The 23,882-nt window shown below is 38.8% G+C and overlaps 1 protein-coding gene across 3 annotated transcripts in view; it reads right to left on the reverse strand.

Annotated features, from left to right (window-relative positions):
- Nucleotides 1-23,882, reverse strand: part of LOC118437776 (neuroligin-4, X-linked-like) — a 50,666-nt gene that overhangs the window by 2,195 nt on the left and 24,589 nt on the right. For all 3 annotated transcript variants that reach the window (XM_035857126.1, XM_035857125.1, XM_035857124.1), the window contains 13 exons: nucleotides 9,232-9,389; nucleotides 9,096-9,137; nucleotides 8,048-8,110; nucleotides 7,882-7,955; nucleotides 7,222-7,299; nucleotides 6,988-7,037; nucleotides 4,529-4,599; nucleotides 4,359-4,463; nucleotides 3,583-3,607; nucleotides 2,991-3,195; nucleotides 1,628-1,851; nucleotides 814-957; nucleotides 11-94 (listed from right to left, as the gene is read on the reverse strand). In XM_035857126.1, coding sequence (XP_035713019.1) covers nucleotides 11-94; nucleotides 814-957; nucleotides 1,628-1,851; nucleotides 2,991-3,195; nucleotides 3,583-3,607; nucleotides 4,359-4,463; nucleotides 4,529-4,599; nucleotides 6,988-7,037; nucleotides 7,222-7,299; nucleotides 7,882-7,955; nucleotides 8,048-8,110; nucleotides 9,096-9,137; nucleotides 9,232-9,389 — 1,323 coding nt within the window. The remainder of the gene's footprint in view (nucleotides 1-10; nucleotides 95-813; nucleotides 958-1,627; nucleotides 1,852-2,990; nucleotides 3,196-3,582; nucleotides 3,608-4,358; nucleotides 4,464-4,528; nucleotides 4,600-6,987; nucleotides 7,038-7,221; nucleotides 7,300-7,881; nucleotides 7,956-8,047; nucleotides 8,111-9,095; nucleotides 9,138-9,231; nucleotides 9,390-23,882) is intronic.

The raw sequence follows: 23,882 nt of genomic DNA on the forward strand, positions 1-23,882 counted from the left end.
CTGTACTAACCAGAAGAGTAGTAAAAGGGGTGCTGTTCCCAGTACGGAGGTCCCACCAATTGTATCGAGGGGGGATGTTGTACAGTGGAATTACCTACGATAACGAATGACAGGTAAAGTCAGAAAAGGCGAGGTAGTGATAAGAAGAAAAAAATGTGTTTTCAAAAAAGTTCTACTGAAACTTCTAGTGAAACTAGACTAGTAAAGTTGTTCTCCTTTTTCCGCGAGGATGAGCATGTTGCTCAAATTGGGACATAACTTGGAATCTATAGATTTCCCCAATTCCGTTGAAATAAAATCTGGGTGTAGAACTTTCTCCGGTGAAAATAGGGTAAAAAAGGCAGTGCAGGGCAGAAATTGGGTGATAGTTATAATAGAGGTCTCGCAGCGTATGCTCTCAGATTCTTAGCAAAATAGTGTCAATCGATGACAAATTTAATTAGCACGAAATTTGCAAAAGATACAATCTCCCTGTGGGCACGTTTGGCAGATGTATTTGCATCCGAAGGGGAGAAAGTGCGCCCAAACGTCGACAGAATGTACACTTTCCAAATTTACTACCCGTTTTCTTCTCTTCGGATGCAAATATCTCTGCTAAACGTGCCCATTGGGAGATCGTGTCTTTCGAAAATTTCTACTAATTAAATTTGTGATCGATTGATACTAGTTTGCTCAAAATCTGACAGCATACGCTGAGAGACCTCCATTGTTAGCTATATAAGTATGTAGGTAAATAGTTAGCAGCAAAGATTTCGAGATCTGGCCGGAAGTGAAATTATGATGATAATGCCATTATTACTGCTTTATACTCACTTGAGTTAATAACGTGGCCTTCTGGACGGTTTTGAAACATTGAGATCCCACCACCTCCGCCATTTCGCATCAGCTCCGGCACCAAGTGGAGCCAAAATGATAGGCGATGCGCTCTATAATGGTTTCTTATCCGGGGCTTTGCTTCTGCAAAAAGAGGAGAAAGTAAAATACGGGCATGATGAGAGAGAAAGTGTGGCCGCAATGGGCACTACTTGTGCCAATCTCTTAATGGAAAATGCATGATTTGCCCCAGAAAGGATAATAATTTGGTTTAGCGTCATCCTTTATGATGATATCATTTGAATATTAGAGGTTCTACGCAGTCCAGACAGAATTCTTTCGTGGGTAAAATGGTATCCACATTAACAGAGGGCGGCTATTTATGTGCGAAAAATTGCTAAAATATTTAAGAAATCTGTACGAATTTTTTAAAAATTGGAATTTGAGCAAAATTTGCATGTTTAAATATACCTAATCTATTTTTTATTATCGAATTTGTTTGTGCAAAAAAAATTCGTCTCATATCGTGGAAATCTTTAGTATTTTTGAAAAATATCTAAAACAAAGTTATGTTTCAAATAATCACGAAAATAAAATATGTATGCCTGAAAGCCTAGAAATATGTAAAAATATGTTGACATTTTTGTGCTCTATGAGAGTTAGGGGACACACCCACAAAGCTTGACCGTCTGTCATTATCAAATTCAAATAACGAAAATAAATGCATATCCGCCCTCTGTACATTATCCCTGAATGCATATCGGTCCGCTTCTTTATATTAATTTCTTTCCGTAATAAGGAGAAAGAAACTTACCAATGCTGAGATACTTTTTAAAGAGAGAGTCGTAAGGCGGCCATTCAATCAATTTCGGCTTAACCGACATCACTGATGACGATGAGGACTTATCTTGATGTGGGAATCGATTTTCGCCTGTCGAACCACCTAAACTCACACCACCGCCACTGGATCCTTGAGAAGACGAAGATGAAGGTGATCCTTCCGATGAAGGAGTTGATGTCGGTTCCGCGTTGGGGTTCCTGATAAAATTCATTCATGTAAAAACCATATCAGCATCAGCACTACATCATTATTCATTCATCAGCTGGCAGTAACAATCGATCAGCATTTTCTTAAATGCACAAAGTTTAGGAATTTTGCTGCTTTTTGTGGATATTTTTTTTGAAATTTTATACTATTAATTTCAACAAAATACGAAGATTTTTTTATGTATATTGGCATTAGAAAATGTGGCGAAAGTTCTTTATTACCGTCCTTTTTTGCAAATCTATGCACAAATAGATAAGTTTATTATATATAGATAGGTTTATTTAACCTCCCATAAATTTGGAGCACTTTGGCTTGTATGTAATACTACGAAATTTGGAAAAACTTCAATTTTAACATGTTTTCTTATTAGAAATTAAGAATTTTTTTAATTATGCCGTATTACACACCAAAATGCTCAAAATGAGATCATATCTAGCCACCGGATTAATATCGAAAGATTCAATAATGAAGAACCTGTAAGACTTTACCCCATTTTCTAATTTGGACACTTCCGACGCCCAAAATTCGATATTCAATGTCCAAACTGGTTAAAACCGGTTTTTTTGCGACGCTGATTAAAACCAAAGCGAAACCCTGTATATTGACTTGTTATCCTAATTTTATTTTTAAACGTATTTATTTATCAGGTAACTATGTATCTCCTCCCCAATTCTCAAGCATCCTTGATTAAGCCCAGAAGTTTAAAATAGTGTGAAAAGTTGGCTGATAGGAAAAAAGTGGGTGCAAATAGGGCACTTGGGTGAAAGTAAGCATTGCTTACTAAGCAATAAATATAAAGCCAGTTTCACCCTCGTTTGCTTCCCTGCTCTTATTTTGTGTCGCCTACAAAAAAGTAGTGTCACCAGAATCAGATAAACTTTGGTCATTACGTTTATACTCGGCGTACTTTGTAACTTTTAACCAAACTTGTAACTTAATTTTACTTTTATAGCTGTACAAAAAGTACATGAGTTGTGTGAATGTGAGGCCCAAGAAGAAATGTGTGTGTCGCCATTGTTTTTATAACGATGGCTAAAAATATGGCCTAATTTAAATTCAACTGGTCGCCGTAGAGCGAACCATTAACTGGAATTGGGCAACTTCAAACCATGGATAGCTCAAAACTTACCCCGTTTTTATGAAATTAACCCAGTAATGGAGAACCGTGTGGGAAAGCTGGACTTCATTGCGGGTGAAATTTCCTGAGAAAACACCCAGTTTTCCGGCATCTCCACCGCCAACACCGGCATTATTTTGATGAGGATCGTCCCATTCGGGGTGTTCGGCGTTAGCACTGGACAGGAATAAGGGGACGCCAAAGACGTAGTGCAGGTCTTCAATTGTATAAAGAGATACATGTGGTCAAATATTTGTAATCGAGTGGGTAATTTTTCGCAAAAATATTTATGGAAAAAGTGAATTTGCAATTGTATGAAATTTGCACACTTTTGGCTTTATAGGGTCAGTGCGGGTTAGTGTGGAGTCCACACTGTGGACCATGAGGCAGTTGTGGCCAGTTGATTATTTTTTGTGACAAAACTGCACATTTTTTTAAAAACAAAAAAATTGTTTAAAAAAATTGTGCAACATTGTACGGCAAATCCTTCCTGTTGCCTACAAATTTGCAAAAAAAATCGCCCACACAAACCCTCACTGACCCTAAATTAAATCATTTCGTCCCAATCACTTTGTACCCTAAATACTGCACTAAACCAACTCACCTTCACCATGCACACATCCGAGCCGCTGAAAGAAAAATATCACAAAAAAATGATGAGTTGACTTGTTTAGGCTTACGTAAAAGATATAAATTGCATCAAATGAATTTCTGTCTGACTAGCTCTTTTGACTAGCTTTACTCCACATCAAGGCTTATGCATCCGTCGCGTCTGTTTGTCCGTCCATCTCTCTCTCTCTCTTTTCTCCCGGGACAAAATCCAGCCTCTAATCAAGTTACAACGCACGACATGAGAATAGAAAAATCCCACATTTTCCCAAACCCAGACGACGACGGCACGACTTTTTTTCTGCATTCCTACAAAATCTGAGGACTGCATTGCAATCAGGAGAAAGTCGAAGGGAAAGCGTGTTGCTTTTCGCGAAGGATCGAATCTTTCTCCTCCAGCTTAAAACTCACCAAGTTTTTTTTTCATATCGAGACCCAGCTGGGTGTTTCAGCCACTCGATCGTTTCCATGCTTGGGAGGTAAAGGTGTTAAATAACGTGGGAACAAGTCGTTTACACACTTGACTTTCATAACTTTTATGGGTTACGACGGAGACTCGTAGGTTCTTTTTTTACGGTGCGAGGAAGGTTGTAAGCAATTTTCGAGGTGTGCAGCTGCATATAAATTTTGAGGCCGAAATTGGTTCATTTTTGTCGTGTATTGCTACGAATTTTGATTTTTTGTGGGGGCCGAAATTGAGTCATTTATGTTCAGACTTTCTTTTCAGGGGTGACAGTTATGAGAGAAACAAAAAGGGAGGAATATACTCACCTGGACGTAATCACTGACTTTTGACTGGTACTCGAAAACGTAGAAATATGTTCGGCTACTTCCTTGCGAGTGGAGTTCGCCAAGTTTCACCAGGGGAGAAACAATCTGGAGAAGATAGGAAATTTTCAATTGGAACCAATTACTAGATTACCATCAGAGAGATTTCGTACTTGAGCATCTGCAAGCGCATCTAAAGTCTCGTCTCGAACGCTGATGGGGTGTTGGACAGGTCGTTCCCAATCTGTAGCAGAATTTTTGGGTTATGTAACGTAGGAGGTGATGAGTCAGAATCAAAATCAGCACATTTTTAATCGTTTGTCAGCTCTGGGAGTTTATTTTTAAATTCTGGACGACAGATTTGTTGAGCAGGTCGCTGCCAGTTTGTAAAAAAAATGCACTCAAGATTTTGACAGGTTTTGAAGGAGGGGATCTCAGGTTAAAGAAGCCTTCAGAAAAATTGGAACTTATCGAAACTGGCTTGAAAAACTAACAATGCACATGTCAGACATGTTTCGCACGGATCTTCTTGAAACCAGCACTAAAATATCAAGAAACTAAACACAAACAATAGTTAGTATGACATTTGAGCACTTCTGCAGAATTCGCGAAATGACGAAGGTTTTAAGTTGGCAAAATCACGAATTTTCACCATGCGAAACTATACGGAGTTCATCTCTCCGCTTTCCGATTTTCTCCTGCGCTTATCTTCACCAGGTCATCGGTTTTCGCCTTTCATTCAAAATTGAGTTTATTAATTTCCTAACCAAGTTTTCAACCAATTTTTCATATTTGGCTTTTAAATAATTTTTTAACAATTTTTAATATTTTATGGATCCAATTAAGTTCCTATCACTGGAAATTATTTTTCAAAATTGGTTCACAAAAGTGGATTCGATTTTTTTTCTTTAGCGTTGTATGTTTTTAAAGATTTTAAGGGCAACATCTTTAAAAACAAAGTGAGATGTTAGCTCTTACCAACTTATTACACGTAGGAAACTTGGTATATTTGTTTTTCTTTTGTTCAAATACAAATAAAAATAAGCAATGTGAAAGAAATTTTTAAAAATAATCCACTATTCTCATCCAATTTTTTTAAAAATTCCACTGATAAGAATTTAATTTTCATCTTCAATATTAAAAAGTGTTAAAAAATTATTTAAAAGCCAAAGATGAAAAATCGGTTGAGAACTTGGCTCGTAAATTAATAAACTTAATTTTTCATGCAAGGTGAAAACTGTGAACTGATGACCTGGTGAAGAGAAGCGTAGGAGAAAATTGGAAAGCGGAGAGATGAACTCCGTATAGTTTCGCATGGTGAAAATGCGTGATTTTGCCAACTTAAAACCTTCGCCATTTCGCGAATTCTGCAGAAGTGCTCAAGTGTCACACCAAATGTTATTTGTGTTTGGTTCTTTGATATTTTAGTGCTGGTTTCAAGAAGATCCGTGCGAAACATGTCTGACATGTGCATTGTAAGTGCAATTCTATTAATAAACTTACTGGCTACAAATTTGTCGTCCAGAATTTTAAAATATTGTTATATTCCCAGAGGCGAGAAATGATTCAAAATGTGTCGATTTTTTAGCGATTTTGGTGATGCGTCATAGAGTCCTACTTTAAATTTTAAGGCTGCCTGGGACGCAGGCACAAAAATAATTTCTTAAAAATGATGTTTAGGGCTCATTTTTGGACAGAATGGAAAACGGATCGGTAATTCTGTGGAGAAACCCAGTCCCCACAGAATTACCGATCCGTTTTCCATTCTCTTCAAAAATGAGCCCTAAACATCATTTTTAAGAAATTCACTCTCCTAGGCACGGTTAATGCAGAGGTCAACGCCGCCGATTATACGCCGCCGCGCCGCCAGACGCCGAACCGTTTTGACGCGCCGCCGCCGCCGCGAAAATCTGGTCGGCGCGCCGGCGCCAATATTCGGACGCCGGTTTACATTTAAATCTGATGATTTTTTAATGTACTAAATTTTTCAATATTTTTTTAAAATTTGTTAAAATTTTAACAGTTTTTCAATTATTATTTTTGTTTCATTTTGAAAATTTATGTTTTACAAATTTTCGTATTGAAATTTACCAGATCACATTTACGAGATACGATCAAATTCAAGTTGACTACTTGACGTTCCAGGCAAGAAATAGGGGCAAAGACCTAGATAGTTAAACACCTTAAATAAGGATGCATCATAAAATTATGTAAGAAATTTTACAACCAACTGCGTGAAATGAAAAAGCCGTGATCTTTGACACAGTTTTAATAGGCAACTCAAATGGTAAAAATTTGACCTTCAAATATAACGTTCAATTTTTCTCTAAAACTTGTCTAAAGTGCATGAAGAAATAGTTAATGAAAAGATGCATGCTCCAAGAAATATTGCAAATTTTAGATTATTAGCAATGCTAATTTAGCGTGTTTCAGATCCTTCCTATTTAGCGTATATACGTTTAGTAATTTATGTAGGCGCCGCCGAAGATATTTGATCACCGCGCCGCGGCGCGCCGCCGCCGCCGACCAATATACATTTTCACGCCGCCGCCGCCGCTTAAACCGTCGGCGTTGACCTCTGTTTTAATGTTCTCATTCACGCCATTATCTAAATAAAGATGGTATTTAATACCTGTATATTCATGAATTGCGGCGGCCAGAATTTCCGTCCTGTAGCCACTGCTGTGAACACAAAGTCAAAAAATTCTTTCAAATTATTGTCTCCCTTGGGATACCTTGGGAAAGAAATGGTTAGCCTCATTAAAATCAAATCGGGAACGTATAGAAACGAGCCACCAAACTTTCAAGAGCTGATTGCATCAAAAAGTTTCCAAGTGTGACTTTTCCCCTGAGCAGAAAACCCTACCTGTAAAAACCGTCGATATACTGCTTCAAAACTTCTCTGCGTTTCTCCGTCTCGAGTCCGTAGACGGCATCGTGCTCACTGAAAGTAGGAGTATTAGCGATGTAAAATATCGAAATATAATAATTATGCACAGTGGCTGCGGAAGCGTGGGGGCAGAGGGATAATGTCCCACAGTTATTCGATGTACCCTTTATCTCCCCATCTTATACAAACCCCTTCCTCCCCTATCCTACAATTAGTGGTGCCAATGAGTTCTAAATGAGTTGGCCTTAAAGGCACTTAAAATACTCGTCAATTTATGCAAAATTGAATTTGTAAGCATTTTTGGACTCCCATGCAGTTAAATTTTGGGTATAAAATTCCATCAAAATTTTAAAATTTTTCCACTTTTGGGCCAGCCTGTCTACGGCTCATTTACAGCTCATTAACTGTTTGGTCTCATAGTAAGAAAAGCTAGAATTTTTAAATTTATTTGAAATTTGTACTATTTCATCCAAAATTTATCTGCGAGTCAAAAAAGAATCCTTAAAAATTCAGTTTTACACATATTGGTTACTAGTTTTAATTCTTTTAGTGGCAACACTATCTGCAATGTTATCGTCCCCAGATGTCCCCATCCCTTCCGCGGCCACTGATTATACAATAATAGACATCCCATACTTTAAAGTGGGAAGCAGTTCAGCCTTTGTAACTCCAAACATCATCGGAAATCTGGAGATACGATCTCTCAACACCTAATAAAACAAAGAAAGAAATAATTTCCAACGACTTTCAAATTATTAATTGGACTGATGAGAAAACTTGATGAACAAAGAGTTTCACTCACATTTTCTCTAATCCCGCTTTCTATCACGATCCCGTCATCACTTGGACCAAAGTAGTTCCACAGCTGCATTCATAATACCCAAATTCAGTGAAAAAAGTAGCAAAAATATAAAAATTTGATACGATTCGACATTCGATTTTATCCCGCATTCAAATTTTGATGGGGAAGTCTTAAAAATAAAAAAAGAGTGGGACACATATGGCCTCCGACATTTCTATTTCCGAGCTTTGTTGTAAAAATAAAATTGCCTCGTATAAATGTCTTAATAATATGGGATTATTGTTACTCTGATGGCCGACTATGGCATGAAAATGCTGAATATTGGAATCCAGCCTGGGCTGTATGCATTTTTGGCAAGATACACTTTCTCTTGTTGCAGCTGGTGCATCGGGATCACTTTTTTGGGGGGCTATGCGTCTATTATTTATTATGCATTATTGCCAGTCTTCTGGATAAGGTTTGACATTTAAATTCGAGAGATTCAAGATGCCACCATCACCTTTTTTCTACATGGAAAATAAGTTGTCATCAAAATTGAATGCAATACTATTTTTACGGCGAGACGAGAAGGTGCAGAATAAACAGTGTTTCGTTTCTTGCGGATTTGCTACATTTCTTGCACGGCAAAGCAAAAAACGGGAGAAGTTCGAGGTGCAAGAAACTGCAAGAAAGTGCATGAAATGTGTGCCGTCTAGCCACGCGCCGTATTAATTATAGCGGCGCCCGTAGTTTCTTGCGCCTCGCATTTCCTGCAGGTCAAAATGCCTGCAAGAAACCAGTGTTTCAGTTTTTGTGGGGTTACTACATTTCTTGCAGTGCAGTGCAAAGCAAGAAACGCACGAAATCCGAGGTGCAAAAAACTGGGAGAAAGTGCAAGAAATATACGTCATCTAGCCACGTGCCGTATGATCTATAGCAGTTTCTACCGCCATGCATTTCTTGCAGGTCAAAACTCCTGCCAGAAGCTACTTTCTTCCCCTAATTTCTTGCAAGTAGTTACTTTACTTTACACCCTAAACCCTGTAAATAAATATTATCAAAGTCTCACATCCGAATCCAGAAAATATTGGAGAGGCAACTGTCTCAAGCACTGCAACATGAAAGAACGAACCCATCGTATTAATTTGTACCACGGACAATAAACCCAATTCAACAACAAACTTTTTGACAGCCATTGTCACTACCTGCAACATGTTTGAAGGGGGCTCCGTCGGACACTTAAACCGTCCAGCGAACTTTTTCCCCAAGTCCTTCCCATAAGACAGGCCCACCGTGAAGGGAGAAAGTGCCGAGCCTGACATCAAAATTACTCGGTGAAAAAGTGCCTCAGTAACGCGATGTTCTGTTTGATGATGTGGTTTCGTTTGGGGTTGTCGTTTTTCCGTCCACCCAAAAAGAAAAAAAAAATCACCACCAGTCAAGTCAAGAAGTTCGTCGTGGCATCCCAAATCCAATCCAATTCAGTCCATTCAGTCAGTCAAGTCATGAACGAGATCATCATCGTCGCGGTTTCGTGGATGTGATTCCAGTGAAAGGTTCCAGTTTTCGGATTGAAAATTGGAAAGATATCGACCGCCCCCAGGCCGATAAAATTATTGTGGAGGTGCCATTCCAAAAAAAAAACGAAATGGTCCGAGAGTTGGGAGAAGGGCACGCATTCGTGATATTATAAAAGTCCACAAAAATATAATATTCCACATCCACCAGAATCGTATCACATCATATATTGAGTTGGGTTGGGTAGTAATGGTCCAAGTTTCCGTGCAGAAAAAAACGAGTGGGATCCAATCCAATCCGAACCAGGCCACGCGGGGAGTAGAATGAGTGAGTGAGTGAAAGCGTCCCGTAAAAAAAGTGAGGGGAAAAAAGTTGATGTGGTGTGGTGGTAAAATCCGTGTCGTTTTTTGTTTGTTGTTTCATTGGCGTTGAGAAGAAAAACATGAAATAAGAGAAAAATTCAATCATGAGAATGAGTCAGAGATATAAAGTTAGTATTTATTTATTTATTTAAACTTGAGGCCAACCCACGCATAAAGAATAAGGAAAGAAAAGGAGAGACAAATGGGAAAACAATTTAGTAGATATTCACTTATTAGGGAGTTTGAGCTGCTTTATGGGAGGACTTTGTCTGTCGGTCTGTCTGTACGTCAGCAGGATAATGCGAGAACGGATCGAGATACTCGAGATCTGTTTGCGGCATTATACATATGACCCCAGGGGGAGGATGTTATCTGAACTTTTGGGGTCAATCGGACCACCCCCCTTGGCACCTTTGGGGTATGGTTGGGGGCAAAATGAGATTTTTACTGAAATTTAATTTATAGATGAAATTCGGTGAAATTTAATGTTCCCCACTGTCGTGAGTGTGATTGAGGTAAAATGAGACTGAAACTACTTCTTTACGTGCGTTTACTACTATTTATTTTCTAACTTTCCCAACTTTTCCTAATAATATACATTCATACCCATAAACAACGGTATATCCTAGATGCGTACGTGCATACGTACGTGCATAAGTTTGTCCCATTGTCTTGAAAACTTTCTCCCGAGAAATATGGCGAATCTGACTTTCTCCGACGTATCCATTCAAACAAAAGGTCTTACTCGGCCGTGACGAATGAAAATCACACATTGAATCCACCCACCCAACTTTAGGCGGTTGAATATGTCATAAAATATTTATTGTCCGACAACGACGACGAGCAGGGCAATAAGTGACCTAAGCTTGGTTAAATTGAGCAAAGATAAGATCCGTCATTTATGCTGCTGCTGCTGCTTTGTTTTATGTATTGTTTATTTTATAGACACGGGAAAAAAGATGGGAACGATCTTTCCAACCCTGTGCCAAAATGTTTATTTATTGCAATGAGCTGCCAAACACTTCAAATTATCGCGCCATGTTTCGTATACATTGTCCTCGGACATAAGCAGAGGAGCACTTATTCCGTCACCGTGCACCCACTTTTGTACATATTGAGTCTTCTTCTTCTGTCTCTCTCAGTGGCCGCGGAAGGGTGGGTGAGGACAAAGGGGAAATGTCCCCACGGATATTCGATGATGTCCGCATCATCTGTCCATGTTATATAAACCCCTCCCTCCTCCAATCCTACAATTCTAATGTCCCCCGATGTCCCCATACGGCTTCCGCGGCCACTGCTTGCGACTGCACAATAACGATATTCGATAAACTTATTCTCACAAAGAAGTTTTTTTCCTCTTTGGTTCAATGTTTTCGTATAAAAGTTTCCTCGGGGTGAAAATAAATCCTGGATTTTTTGCAGGGAGGAAAAGGCAACCGACTGTGGCTGACATGACCAAATTAATTGCCGTGGGTATGAAATGAAAGGTTAATTTTATTTTAGTCAATCCTCTCAAGCAGGGATTTCATTTTGTTGACAAGGGTTTGACTAATGAGATCAAGTTGGTGTGGAGAAAGAGAAGGAATATTTATAAGGGGGGATTAAATATTTATTAGAATTTTGTATGTATGCACTCTTAGAAAAATGGTAGTAAATCATTACTGACCCGAGTACATATGGGTATGGCTTACGAGCACTGGTAATAATTGGCCTGGTAAAAATTTACCAGTCAGAAACAAACTAGTACCAGTCCGGTAGGAAGTCATTACCGCAGCATTAATATCAGAACGGAGTAAATATACACTCTTAGAAAACCTGTATTAAATCGTTGCTGACCGGAGTACGTGTACGATTCTATTGGCACTGGTAATAACGGGCACTACCGTTTAGTAATGTTGTGATAATTTAAAATTTACCACTCAGAAACAAACTACTACCAACCTGGTAGGAAGTTATTACCAAATCAATACCAGTACGGAGTATATATCTGACTCTACCAAATTTTTAACAGTGTGCAGTTTCCAAACTCTTTTTTTTATTAACTCATTCATCCCACTAATTAGTCATAATCGTGATTATTCGTCGAGGATATTACGTAAATTCCAAAAATAGTATATTTTTTAGTATTAAAAATGTTGCATAATTTGTGAAAGTCATTCCCACCATGTAAACAAGATAACTCAATAAATGGGATTCCTTCTACATATGTCAATGTTTTTACGCTCCGTTAAGTGATTTTCGCTCAAGTTCCAAAACTGTCTCATTTCTATTCACTGTTTCTTTCTCTGGTTGCAAATCTGGATTTCCAACTACTTATCGTCATGTCCTCGCTCTCTCGCTCCACATTTTTCACCAAGTGCTGAAAGAACGTACTCATCCTGACGTTGAGTGATCATCCAAATAACCCACCATCCACCCACCGATCAATGAATATCCTTGTCTGCTTGCTCTCTTTGGGTCAAGAAAGAAAAGGGTGAAAGTTTTCTCATCGTATCACACCGTGAGATCCAGTTTTGTTGCCGTAATACAAATATTTTTGTGGTGATTATCTATGGTGAAACCTGAAATGTTATATGTACTACGCCCACTCAGAATGGAGGTCTCCCAGCGGATGCTCTCAGATTTTGAGCAAATTAGTGTCAACCAATCACAAATTTATGTAATATAAAATTTGCAAGAAGCACGATATCCCAATGGGTACCATTTGCAGAGATATTTGCATCTGAAGAGGGGAAAATTCGCCCAAAAGTTGGCAAATTTTACACTTTCTAAATTTCCTGCGCGTTTTCTCCTCTTCGGATGCAAATATCTTTGCTAAATTGCGAATTGTGAAATCGTGTCTTTTGCAAATTTTAGCCTAAATAAATTTGTAATTGATTGACGCTAGTTCCCTAAAAATCGGAGAGCAACCGCTGGGAGACCTCTATTGTCCGTGATTCCAGCGAGTTTTGTTATATAGACAAACTTTAGCATTATTGTGATTAGCTAACCGGATTTCTAAAGTGGGATTATCTTTTTATTTGCAGCGTGAAATTGACGGACTCACTCACTCACGTTGCATAATGACGATTACCCAAGTTTCTATTGCAATAGAGTTGCCAAAAGTTTAACCGTGGACACTTTGTGGTGAAGTTGTCACGAAGTCGTCATTTTATTGGGAACAGAAAGTTAAACAGACATTTATTTAGAGCAGCGTAAACAAGTTACATAAATGTTTTTAAAAAACAATATGAGATTATCTAAAAAAAATTTTATGAAAGTTCATAACACAAAATCATGGACAAAATCTTGAGAAACAACGATTTCATGCTAAATCCGACCAGCCACAAACAGTGTTTCGTTTCTTGCGGGTCTTTTACATTCTTTTCACTGCAAATCCAGAAACGCATGAAATGTGAGGTGCATAAAACTGGGAGAAATTGTAAGAAATATGCGCCATTTAGTTTCTCCGCCGTGCATTTCTTGCAATTCAAAACACCCTCAAAACCCACTTTCTCCCCATCATTTCTTGCAAGTCGTTACTTTCACCCGAAACACTGCCCACACCATGAAAGACCGTCGTACCTAACTAAATTCCTACTAATTGTAACCTAATAAAAATTGTACCTCGCCAGAATTTTAGCCTAATTTCTCTCTTCTCTACCTACCCAAGATTTCGTCCCAACTATGCCAGGCTTTTCTAATTTTTATGATTATGGCGTCGTTCTTCTGAGGACATAATTCCGAGCATAATCCACTCTTCTTCCTGTATTAGGGGAGACGCAGAATAACTGGAAAAAGGCATCCAGCCAGATTTTCCCGTTTAATGTTTACTCAAATATTTCATGCCCTGTTTCCGACAACCACGAACCAACCTTGTCTTCAAACTTTGTGAATAAATATTCAACCAGCATCTCATCTAAGAGGAGCATCTCTCTCTCTCGCCGGGCATAATGTTTTATTGTTGGCGGAAGTTGGAGATCTTGAGAAACTACTTGAGACCAAAGTGAAAGGAAGGGTTTAAAAATTCTCTTGTTTTTCAACGAGCTTGTTTACAATTAGGAGATGGATAACGTTACTCACATACAAAAAGTCTGTTTCGTTGGTGCGGTGATGCATTGTTCCTACAAATCTGGAAAAGTTGGCTGGCTGGCTGGTTGGTGAATGGAATTGTGGTGGCTTGATTTAAAACGTCATGTAAATTTGGGACATTCCATGCACCAAAATCCAGTTGCAATGCAATGGAATGAGTTTTGTTTGAATAAATGGCACGGCTCAAGCCCTACTTTCTCCAAGCAGATAACAAATGAGGGAAGTCCGACAGAAAATATTTCTCTGGTGAAAGTCCTTGAGTTAAAAATAGGGTACAATATGTGCATACACTTTTGGTGGGAGTCGGCCTTATGAGATACTTAATTCTAGTACAATACGGTTGACGTGAACAAAAAAAGAAAATTGTGCTTTAAAATGTATGTAGAAAAATTGATTAATGAAAAATTTTCCAACAATTCAAACGTATTTAAACTGTTAGAATGCATGTAATTGCTTGGTGAAACACCCGATCTTATTGTTTTTGGCGTTGAAAATCTGTTAAAATTGATACGTCTGACGTGTTTTCGACATTTGTGACCTTTGACCTCGCTCGTTCACAAAGTCACTTCAGTGTCGCAGGGCGAAATGGATATTATATTCATGTCCAGCATTCAAAATTTGTTAAAATAAACACATCCCCATGCGCTAATGAGTTATCGGGCTACCAGAAAGAAAGACATACCAACGGACGGACATAACGATCTTATCCATAAAAGGGTTTCCCTCTCAATAAATAGGAGACTTATTACAGATAAGAAACTTATTTCTCTCCCCCATCTTTATTATTATTTGTTGCTTTTGAACTCTTCAAAATTCACTCGTGCTCTCCCCTCAATTTGAAGAAAGCCGGTTTCCACTATTTATTTCCACCTATTCCCATGCATCGTCCGAACAGCGGAAGAGGAAGGAATAAATTACCCAAGTACGTATTCCATAACCCACAGAAAATCTGCAATCCTACCCAAAAACTAGACCCCATCCTCCATTCAGGACTTTCTCCCCGCTAGCAAAATCTGAATCGATTCCTGGACTGAAAAGGAGTCTAAATTCTAAAAATGGTTCTTTCAATCTATTCTCTTCTTCTGCTCTCTTGCTCATTTCGTTCGTTTCTTAGTCTCACATCTTCATTTTATTTTCGATCTTAGTTAGTCAGGATATGTAGGCCATGCAAAATTACGACGGGGAAAGTTGGACTGGTTTAGTTAGGTAATTGAGAATATAGCGTTCTCTGATCGAGAACTGTGTGTGTGTGTGTGCATGAAACTTTTACCATTTACATTTTACCTTCTCACTCACCGAAGCTTTGGAGCGATAGAGAGAGAGAGAAGTAAAAGACAGGAAACTGATTGAACATTTGAGCACTATTCCCACCCAAACCAAAGGCCATTAGAGAAATGAATGGAATCAGTAGTTCACAATCTTCCTGCTCAATCTTCTCCTTCGTCTTGCTCTCTCTTGTTAAGGAATATGTATGGATGTAAGAAGACATGAATACCAGGACGCGAATTCCGGCCTAACTAAGAAGGAAGGATGTGGGTGGGTGGGTGAAACACTACTCAAGAACTTTTGATGGCTACAATTTTAATGAACTTTGAATTTGTGATGATCACATACTGTGAAGCGTAATGGATTTTTGGAAACTTTTGATCTCTTGGCTCATTTAGGAGACATTTTTATACATAATTCTTAGTGGGGGGCTGGTCGTCGATATATTTTATTCGGTATTTGTGGTGGAATGGAACGTACTTAAATTATTGGAGTCATTTTCTGCCTCGTCTGGGGATGATTTTTGGTATAAATAGTTTGGATTATTAATGGACCAATGTGTTTCGGGGGAAAGAAACCACGTGCAAGAAATAACGGGGAGAAAGTGGGTTTTTCAGGTATTTTGGCCTGCAAGAAATGCAAGGTGCAAGAAACTACGCACCGCCGCTATTTTTAATATAACGCGTGGCTAGATGGCGAATATTTCTTGCACTTTCTCCCAGTTTCTTGCACCTAGCGTTTCTTGCATTGCCTGTTTTGCAGTACCAGAAATGTAACAAGAAATGGAACACTGGTAAAATTTTTAACGCTCCAAAACCCAATATTGTCCAAAAATGGTCCATATCTTTAATTGGGTCTGCCTGGCTCCCAACTTTCTCTTTCACCATATTACGTCATCCGACTCCACTTTTGACTTTTAATCAAATGCTCGACTTGCACTTCAAGTTGACAACCCCTCACTCTACAAAGTAGCAAGTTTAATTTCACGAGTCGTGAACAAAACACCGAGTTGTCCAATTGTTTGAGTGGTTGCTTCGACAAATTGAACTTGAAGTGCTTTATCTCCGAGCTGTGTGTATCTGTTTAGTCGTGGCTGCAAATATGAAAGGTGATCTTTTTAGGTCACATAAGAGATCACTCCGGAGTGAGAAATCGATTTCGACTCGACTAAAACAACGTACCTACATAGATTGATATTAGCGGAAAGGAAACCATTTTCAGCTTTTGCAATATATATGTTTGCTGTTACACCGCGATTCTGTGGTTTCGGGTGAAGTTACAGTTTGCAGTTCTATGACAATTCAGCTGCGCAAGCAGTGATTTCATGTTCAGAGGGCGGATATATATTCATATGTATTCAAGAAAAACGCTAAAATATGCACGGAAAAACATGAGAAAAAAATTCACAAAAATTGTATTTCTTAATATAATGCTATATTTTTGTGGTATAATTCCCTTGAGCAAAAAATTTCGTTACGACGCGTTGAAATATTTACAAAATATGTATTTTTGTAAACATATCTAAAATACATATTTTTTAAATAATGGCAAAAATATTTACGTGTCCGAAAACCTAAAAATATGTGACAATAAGTAAAAATATTTTGAAATTTTAGTGATCTATGCTAGTTAGCCAACACAAGCACAAAGTTTGACCATCGGTCGTCATCAAATGAAAAACTTAAAAATAAATACATATCCACTCTCTGCCCATGATAGTGAACAAGTGCTCTTCAAACTTGGAAAATGAGTTGTGTCATTTCCTCATGTTTTGTCCCACCGGCCTCAAAACTGGTCTCATTTTGAACTCGTTCCACCCATCCAGAAGAAAAGTTGGGAGGGTTGGGTGGGTGGAGAAAGTGTGAAAGAAAAGAAGCAATTTTCCCGTATAACACAAAGTTATGAAGTGACAGCAGTTAACCACAAGTTAAGAACTCAATTCAACGTTTAGTAGGATTTAAGAGAAAGCTCCCCGCTTGAAAAACCGCACACACTGTAAACATAAATTATTACGGCAGTATCAAATTGTTACCGGGTAAGAAAAAAAGATTGTCTCAAACCAGCAAGTGCAAACGGAAGCAAGTTATTATTTTTCCTACGAAGTCAAACCTATCTCCAATATAAAATCTTACTCGATGAATGGGCCGCCGACTCGAGAACTCTACGCTTTCACCAACAAAACTACAATTCATCTCATCCCCACAAATAAATAAGCTACGTAAAAGCTACGTAAAGAGAATCAGTCCACACGGCGTCTGAAAACGTAGCCGGGGCTCAGCAGCTTTTTGTCCTATTGTCTCCACTTTCCCGAAATCCGGTAGTTAGTTCAGAGTTGAAGAAGGAAGTAAAGTTTTGTTAGAGCGCGGCGGTTAACAGCTCAGAACTAAACCGACAAAAAATGCAGAGTCTGAGTTCAACCGAGAGTAAAAGCAGTTCACTCTTCCTTCTTGGTCCGGCTTCAGTACCATGGAAAAATTTTAGATTTTGGATGGATACATTACCCATATTTATTCAACTTACAGGGGAGGGAGGTCTCCCAATGTATGCTCGCAGATTTTGAGCAAACTAGTATTAATCGATTGCAAATTTAATTAATATGAAATTTGCAAACGGCAAGATCACTCTATAGTCACGTTTGGCAGAGATATTTGCATTCAAAGAGGAGAAAGTGCAAAATAAATTTGGAAAATATAAAATTTGTCGACTTTAGGACGCGATTTCTCCTCTTCGGATGCAAATATCTCTGCCAAAAGGGCCCATTGAGAGATCGTGTCATTTGCAAATTTCATACATACTACTAAAATTTGCGATCTATTGACATAAGTTTCCCCAAAATCTGCGAGCATACCCTGGGAGACCTCCATTATTAGTCAGCGGCCCAACCAGACAAATAAAAAACTCTGCACTTCCACTACTCTCTCCCGGACCGTGGGACCAGACCAGGTCTTACGTACGTATGTATGTACATAGCCTGAGACAGTAATATGAGTACCAAATGAAGATTGAGATGCCCAAAAGTCCTCGTTGATTTCCTTCTTTGCCAACTCCCAAGAAAGTCCGGGATGAGAAGTAATTTTTGATTTGGAGACTTTTTTTCCCTTTGAGGAGTCCTCCGTTATAGTCAAAATGTGCCCGGGAAGAGGGGGCATTTACATTTTTATTGATCTCTGGAGACACCCTGGGAGAGAAAGTTATTACAAAAAGATAACACGGAAAAGAGAGGTTGCAATTACATGCATTTATGCATTGCGATCCTTTAGGGATGTTAGTCAACAACTTTTCCGAGAGAGAAAAGATTTGTGGATTGGCTTGTTTTTCCGAGATGGGTTACGCATGGAATGTTTTTCCATTAAGCGTTCCCATCCAGCGTCGTCGTCTCATCTTTCTCCTCGTCGGGAAAATAGAATGCTTTGATTTGAAGAGTTTTCTCTCTCTCCGTCGTGTCCACCGGGATGAGGCCACGTTCATGAGGGACGTTTCATAAAAAGTTACAATTATTGGATCCATCTCCAGTTTGTTTGAAACTTTCGAGTGAAAGTGAAAGTGTCGATTATTTAAGTTTGGTGGATTTTTTGAAAGAACTTTTGTAAAATTAAACAAATGGGATGCTTTGTTATTTCTCTTTTATCATTGTCTCAATGGTGGTTGGTTGGTACACTTAAAAATCTGGTAGAGTCAGATATACACTACGTACTGGGGTTGATTTGGTAATAACTTCTTACCGGATTGGTGGTGGTTTGTTTCTGAGGGGTAAATTTTTCATTACCACAACATTACTAAATGCCCGTTATTACCAGTCATATATACTCCGGTCATTAATAATTTAATACCAGTTTTCTAAGAGTGTAAACCTATATTTGCTTTTGTATAACTTCTTTTTCTTCGTCTTCTCCTGTTCCCAACTGACTGACTGCGAGAAACTTAAAAATGTTTCATAATATTCCGGCTTTCCTTTTCCCATATGATTTACACCGCCGTTGGAAACATAAAACTTACACAATTACCAACGTCAGGTGTCCAACTTTCAACTTAAAAGAAGAAACAACTACTTCCCATCTGCCACTCCTCCTCCGGCGAAGTTGGACTAATTTAGTTATTTATTAGTTCCAAGTGCTGGAACTGTTTTATTTACTTATTTCCTCTAATTTCTTAGCAGCCAAGTGCTGTTAACATGAAGGAAAAACTCAAGCTAATAACTTTTTCTCTCGAGTAAAAACATGAACCAAAGTGTTTAAGGTTCTGTTTTAGAGTGTATAAAAAAGTACACATTTATAAATAATTTTTGACTCGGGGAAAGCAAGCAGTGTTTCGGGTGAAAGTAACCACGTGCAAGAAATAAAGGGGAGAAAGTGGATTTTTGCGGAGATTTTGACCTGCAAGAAATGCAAGGCGCAAAAAACTACGTCATACTTCATACGGCACGTGACTTTATAGATGGCGCATATTTCTTGCACTTTCTCCCAGTTTCTTGCACCTCGAATTTCCCCTGTTTCTTGCTCTTCAACCCAAAAAATGTAGCAAACCCACAAAAAACGAAACACTACTAGCAAAAACGTACGTATAAGTATAAGTAAGTGTACCTAAAAATAGATTTTGCCCTTAAAAAACCTACTAGTGCGTATATACATACCCTGCAAAAACCCATTTCCATATTGCACACAATTTTTCCATAACAAAGACACTGTTCGTTGTATGAACATACATTGAATTGAATTCGCAACCAGTGGCACTTTGGTTGATTTATTCCATGCGAAGTGTACAACAACTCTGCTGACTTATACAAACAACCTCCGACCGAGTATTTTCCAAACTATTTCCATCCCATTGTACGCCTCGTGGCCTGGTCCCATTGTTGTTCCCACTGGTGGTTTCTCTAGTGGGAGTGAGTGATAATGTCCTCCTCCTCCCTCCGCGTGGGGAGGATTAGATTTCTCCAAACAACACGAGCATGAAAGTCCTCCTGCTAAACGTATTATAGGAGACGGACGGACTGGTGAAAATGAAAAGTGGCAGGGTGAGTGGGTTCTCTATTATGCAGCCACGTGTGGATTGGGTGGTGAGGTGAATGAGAAATATGGATGTATGTAAAAATCGATGATACGATAAAAATATGACATGATACGTTATAACGGTAAAAATATAATTGCTGTTTGTAAATTTAGGCACTTAAAAATCTGGTAGAGTCGCATATCTATATGCACGGTGTTAGTGTTGATTTGGTAATAACTTCCTACCGGATTGGTGGTAGTTTGTTTCTGAGTGGTAAATTTTTCATTACCACTACATTACTAATTGGTAATCCGTTATTGGCAGTGTCGGAAGAGTCATATACGTGCATAAGTATTCCAGTCAGTAATGATTTAGTTATAGTAGATAACTATCTAGTTATTCTAAAATTTTGACTACTTATTGGTAATAATTCATATAATTTATCTCAAGAAAGTAGCATTTCAGCTCATTTCGGTTCATATCAACAGATCGGCTAGTTTGCAGTTCTCGACAACTTACATAATTTGATCTTATGTTTTCTCAAAACAATTCGGCTAATTTGTACTTCTCGACAACCGACCGACAACAACTTACATAATTTGACCTTATGTTTTCTCAAAGCTCTTAATTTGATGAGGTATCAAATATATATAAGATGCCCCATCAAATTACGAAAACCTTCTTATCTTTTCTGTTTACTTACTAAATATTATGAAATTCATGTGAACCCTTCAATTACAAAAACACAACACCCACTATTATTTTAGCATTTCTCCATCTGCCGCACTGCCGCTTTCTTACTTTCACTCCTCACTCGTACCCTTTCCCTCCCCTATCTCCTGCCACCGTTGGGATGCTAAACCCTGGGATAAGTTCATTTGAAAGATTGCGTATCACGGGAAGAAGACAAGAGCTAAATTTCGCAACAGCAGAACAACTCAACCCGAAACCTTTGATCCTTTGCCAATATTAACACAGGGAGAAAGCGAGAAAGAGAAAGTAAGTAGACCTGAGTAGCACGCAGTTCTGATGGAGCGATCCAAATTCACCAGGGCATATTTAACCAACTTTTAGGTTTTTGCTCCACTTATTTCTTCCATCCTACGCACCACCACCACCACCACTCGGGTCCCTTTTATGGACACCAATTTGCCTTAAATCGCTTTTATTATAGGGTCCCAAACGTACAAATTAAATGGGTGTGCCGCCCAGAAAAAAGAATTACAATTTCGATCATGTTTACAATAAATTGGTGCATATTTATAGGGGCCAATTAGACAGATACATCTCTCCCAGTGGCCGCGGAAGCCGTGGGGGCATTAACATTACAAGATAAGGGGGAGCAAGGGGTTTGTATAAGATGGGCAGATGATGGGACATCGAATAACCGTGGGGACACTGTCCCTCTGTCCCCACGCTTCCGCGGCCACTGATTCCTTCCCCGTGGGGAGAGGCAGACGAACAAGCTATTTATTTATTGTACCGGGACTATTTGTTTATTGTGTATTGACACAAATGAATGAGGGGCCACCGGGTTCGTTCATTCGTTCGAAACCCGGCTCTTCATTTCCAATTAATGAGGCCATGCAACTTTGAGAAGACGACCCACATCGTGCATATGGTATTCTCGACTCTATTTACAAACCAAGGTTCACAATCCAGCAGAGAAGAGACAAGTCTGTTTTTTACACGTGTTTACTCCTCAAACTCGTGTTGACTTGATGATATGATGGTTGGTGGGTTGGACTATTTCAGGAATTGGGAAATCACTCCAAGGACAGCGTAGGAAGAACAAGCAGACAAGTTAGGTACAAGGCACGATTGTGCACACTTTTGTATGTACACATGCGAAATCCAAGACACGTGTGCACATCCGGAGAAAGTTTGTAACTACTTGGTTTCGTTCCCCTCCGTCCAAAGGTGACCAGATGGTCCCAACTGTTTTACCAAGATTAATGAATGAATGGAACGCTCTGCTACAAAATATATGTCTGTACAACTTGATGAAATGATGTCCAATTAGTACACATTTGTGTACACAGCAGTATAATCTCAATTAATTGGAATTTATACCCTGGCTCATTTCGCTTCGTAATAAATTGCCTACTTACTCTCTCTCTCTGTTGTTAATATGGAAGTACGACACGTGGGACGGATAAAACATGCCGATAAGTGTGCGTACTGGTCCACTTGAATTGTGCACTTAAGGTTTCAGATAGATGCTCCTACGTAGTGTCATAGGTATTCAATCAGTGTTTCGTTTCTGGTGGGTTTGTTACATTTCTTTCAGTGCAAAGGAAGAAATGCAAAAAGTACGAGGTGCAAGAAACTGGGAGAAAGTGCCAGGTATAAGAAACTGCAAGAAATTCGAGGTGCAAGAAACTGGAAGAAAGTGCAAGAAATAGGCACCGTCTAGCCACGCGCCTTGATAATTCTTGACGAATAGAGGTGGGGCGTAGTTTCTAGCGCCTTGCATTTCTTGAAGGTCAAAATACCCCGCAAAAAAAACACTTTCTCTCCGCTATTTCTTGCACGTGGTTTGGTTACTTACATCCGAAACACTGAATTAAATGATACATAAAGTTCAAGAAGCGGCCTCCTCTCGATGGGAGAAAGCATGTATGGATCTATTGGAGCTGTGGGGGATGCTTCGATCTAGGAATCGATGCATTGACGATGGATCGTCAATTTGGGGGAAGAAGAGCACCAATTGCTCACGTACCCGTTAAATCTTTATGTGAAATTGGATTAATTTGCTCCAACCGGCCATAAAAACACCTTTCCACTCTACTTTATTGCAGTCTGCATCGTGAATCTGCCACCCTTTGCGCAAAGATTGCCAGATGTGGTCGCAGAATCAATAAGTGCAGAATCCATAGGGTCCCTCATTTTAAATTCGATATCTATATTATAAGCTGGAAACGTTTGTCTGCAACGGAAGTGAAAGTAATTTTCCGAAACGGAAGTGAAAGTATAGAAAGTGAAGCTTCGAACAGCGCGAAAATTCAAATAAATTAAATTCAAAAAATTAATTGTTTGATGGTGGTTATCTGGGAGTGGTTATCCAATTTCCGTTGTGGACCGTCATTCAAGGTGTGAAACTTATCACCCGGCGGGAGACGGGTTTACACGCTAGTTATGTATAGTTAAGGATACCAGTCCAAATTAATACAAGGTAACTAACGTAGGACTAGATGACTCATTACCGAAATCATTAAAAATCAGCACATTTTAATTATTTCCTGGCTCTGGGAATTTTTTTAAATTCTGGACGACCAATTTGTAGTAAGTGAGTTGATTAATACAATGTCCGTGAGTATCTTAAGCCAGTTTCGACGAATTCCAATTTTTTTGAAGGCTTCTTTAACGTGAGATTTTCTTCAAAAACTGTCAAAATCTTTCGTGTATACTTTTTACAAAATTGGCAACTCCCTGCTCTACAAATGTGTGCTCCAGAATTTTTAAAATAAATTCCCAGAGCCGAGAAGTGATCAAATATGTGCTGAATTTCACAATTTTGGCGATAAGTCATCGCGTCCTACGTCAGAAGACAAGATATCGCCATGCGATAACGAGCCACATGGACAGACCAGAATTTTGAGCTCATTCGTAATGAAGATAATTAAGTGTAATGAAGCGAAACTAAATCC

This window comes from Folsomia candida, unplaced genomic scaffold (assembly GCF_002217175.1).
Source record: "Folsomia candida strain VU population unplaced genomic scaffold, ASM221717v1 Fcan01_Sc016, whole genome shotgun sequence".
NCBI lineage: Eukaryota > Metazoa > Arthropoda > Collembola > Entomobryomorpha > Isotomidae > Folsomia > Folsomia candida.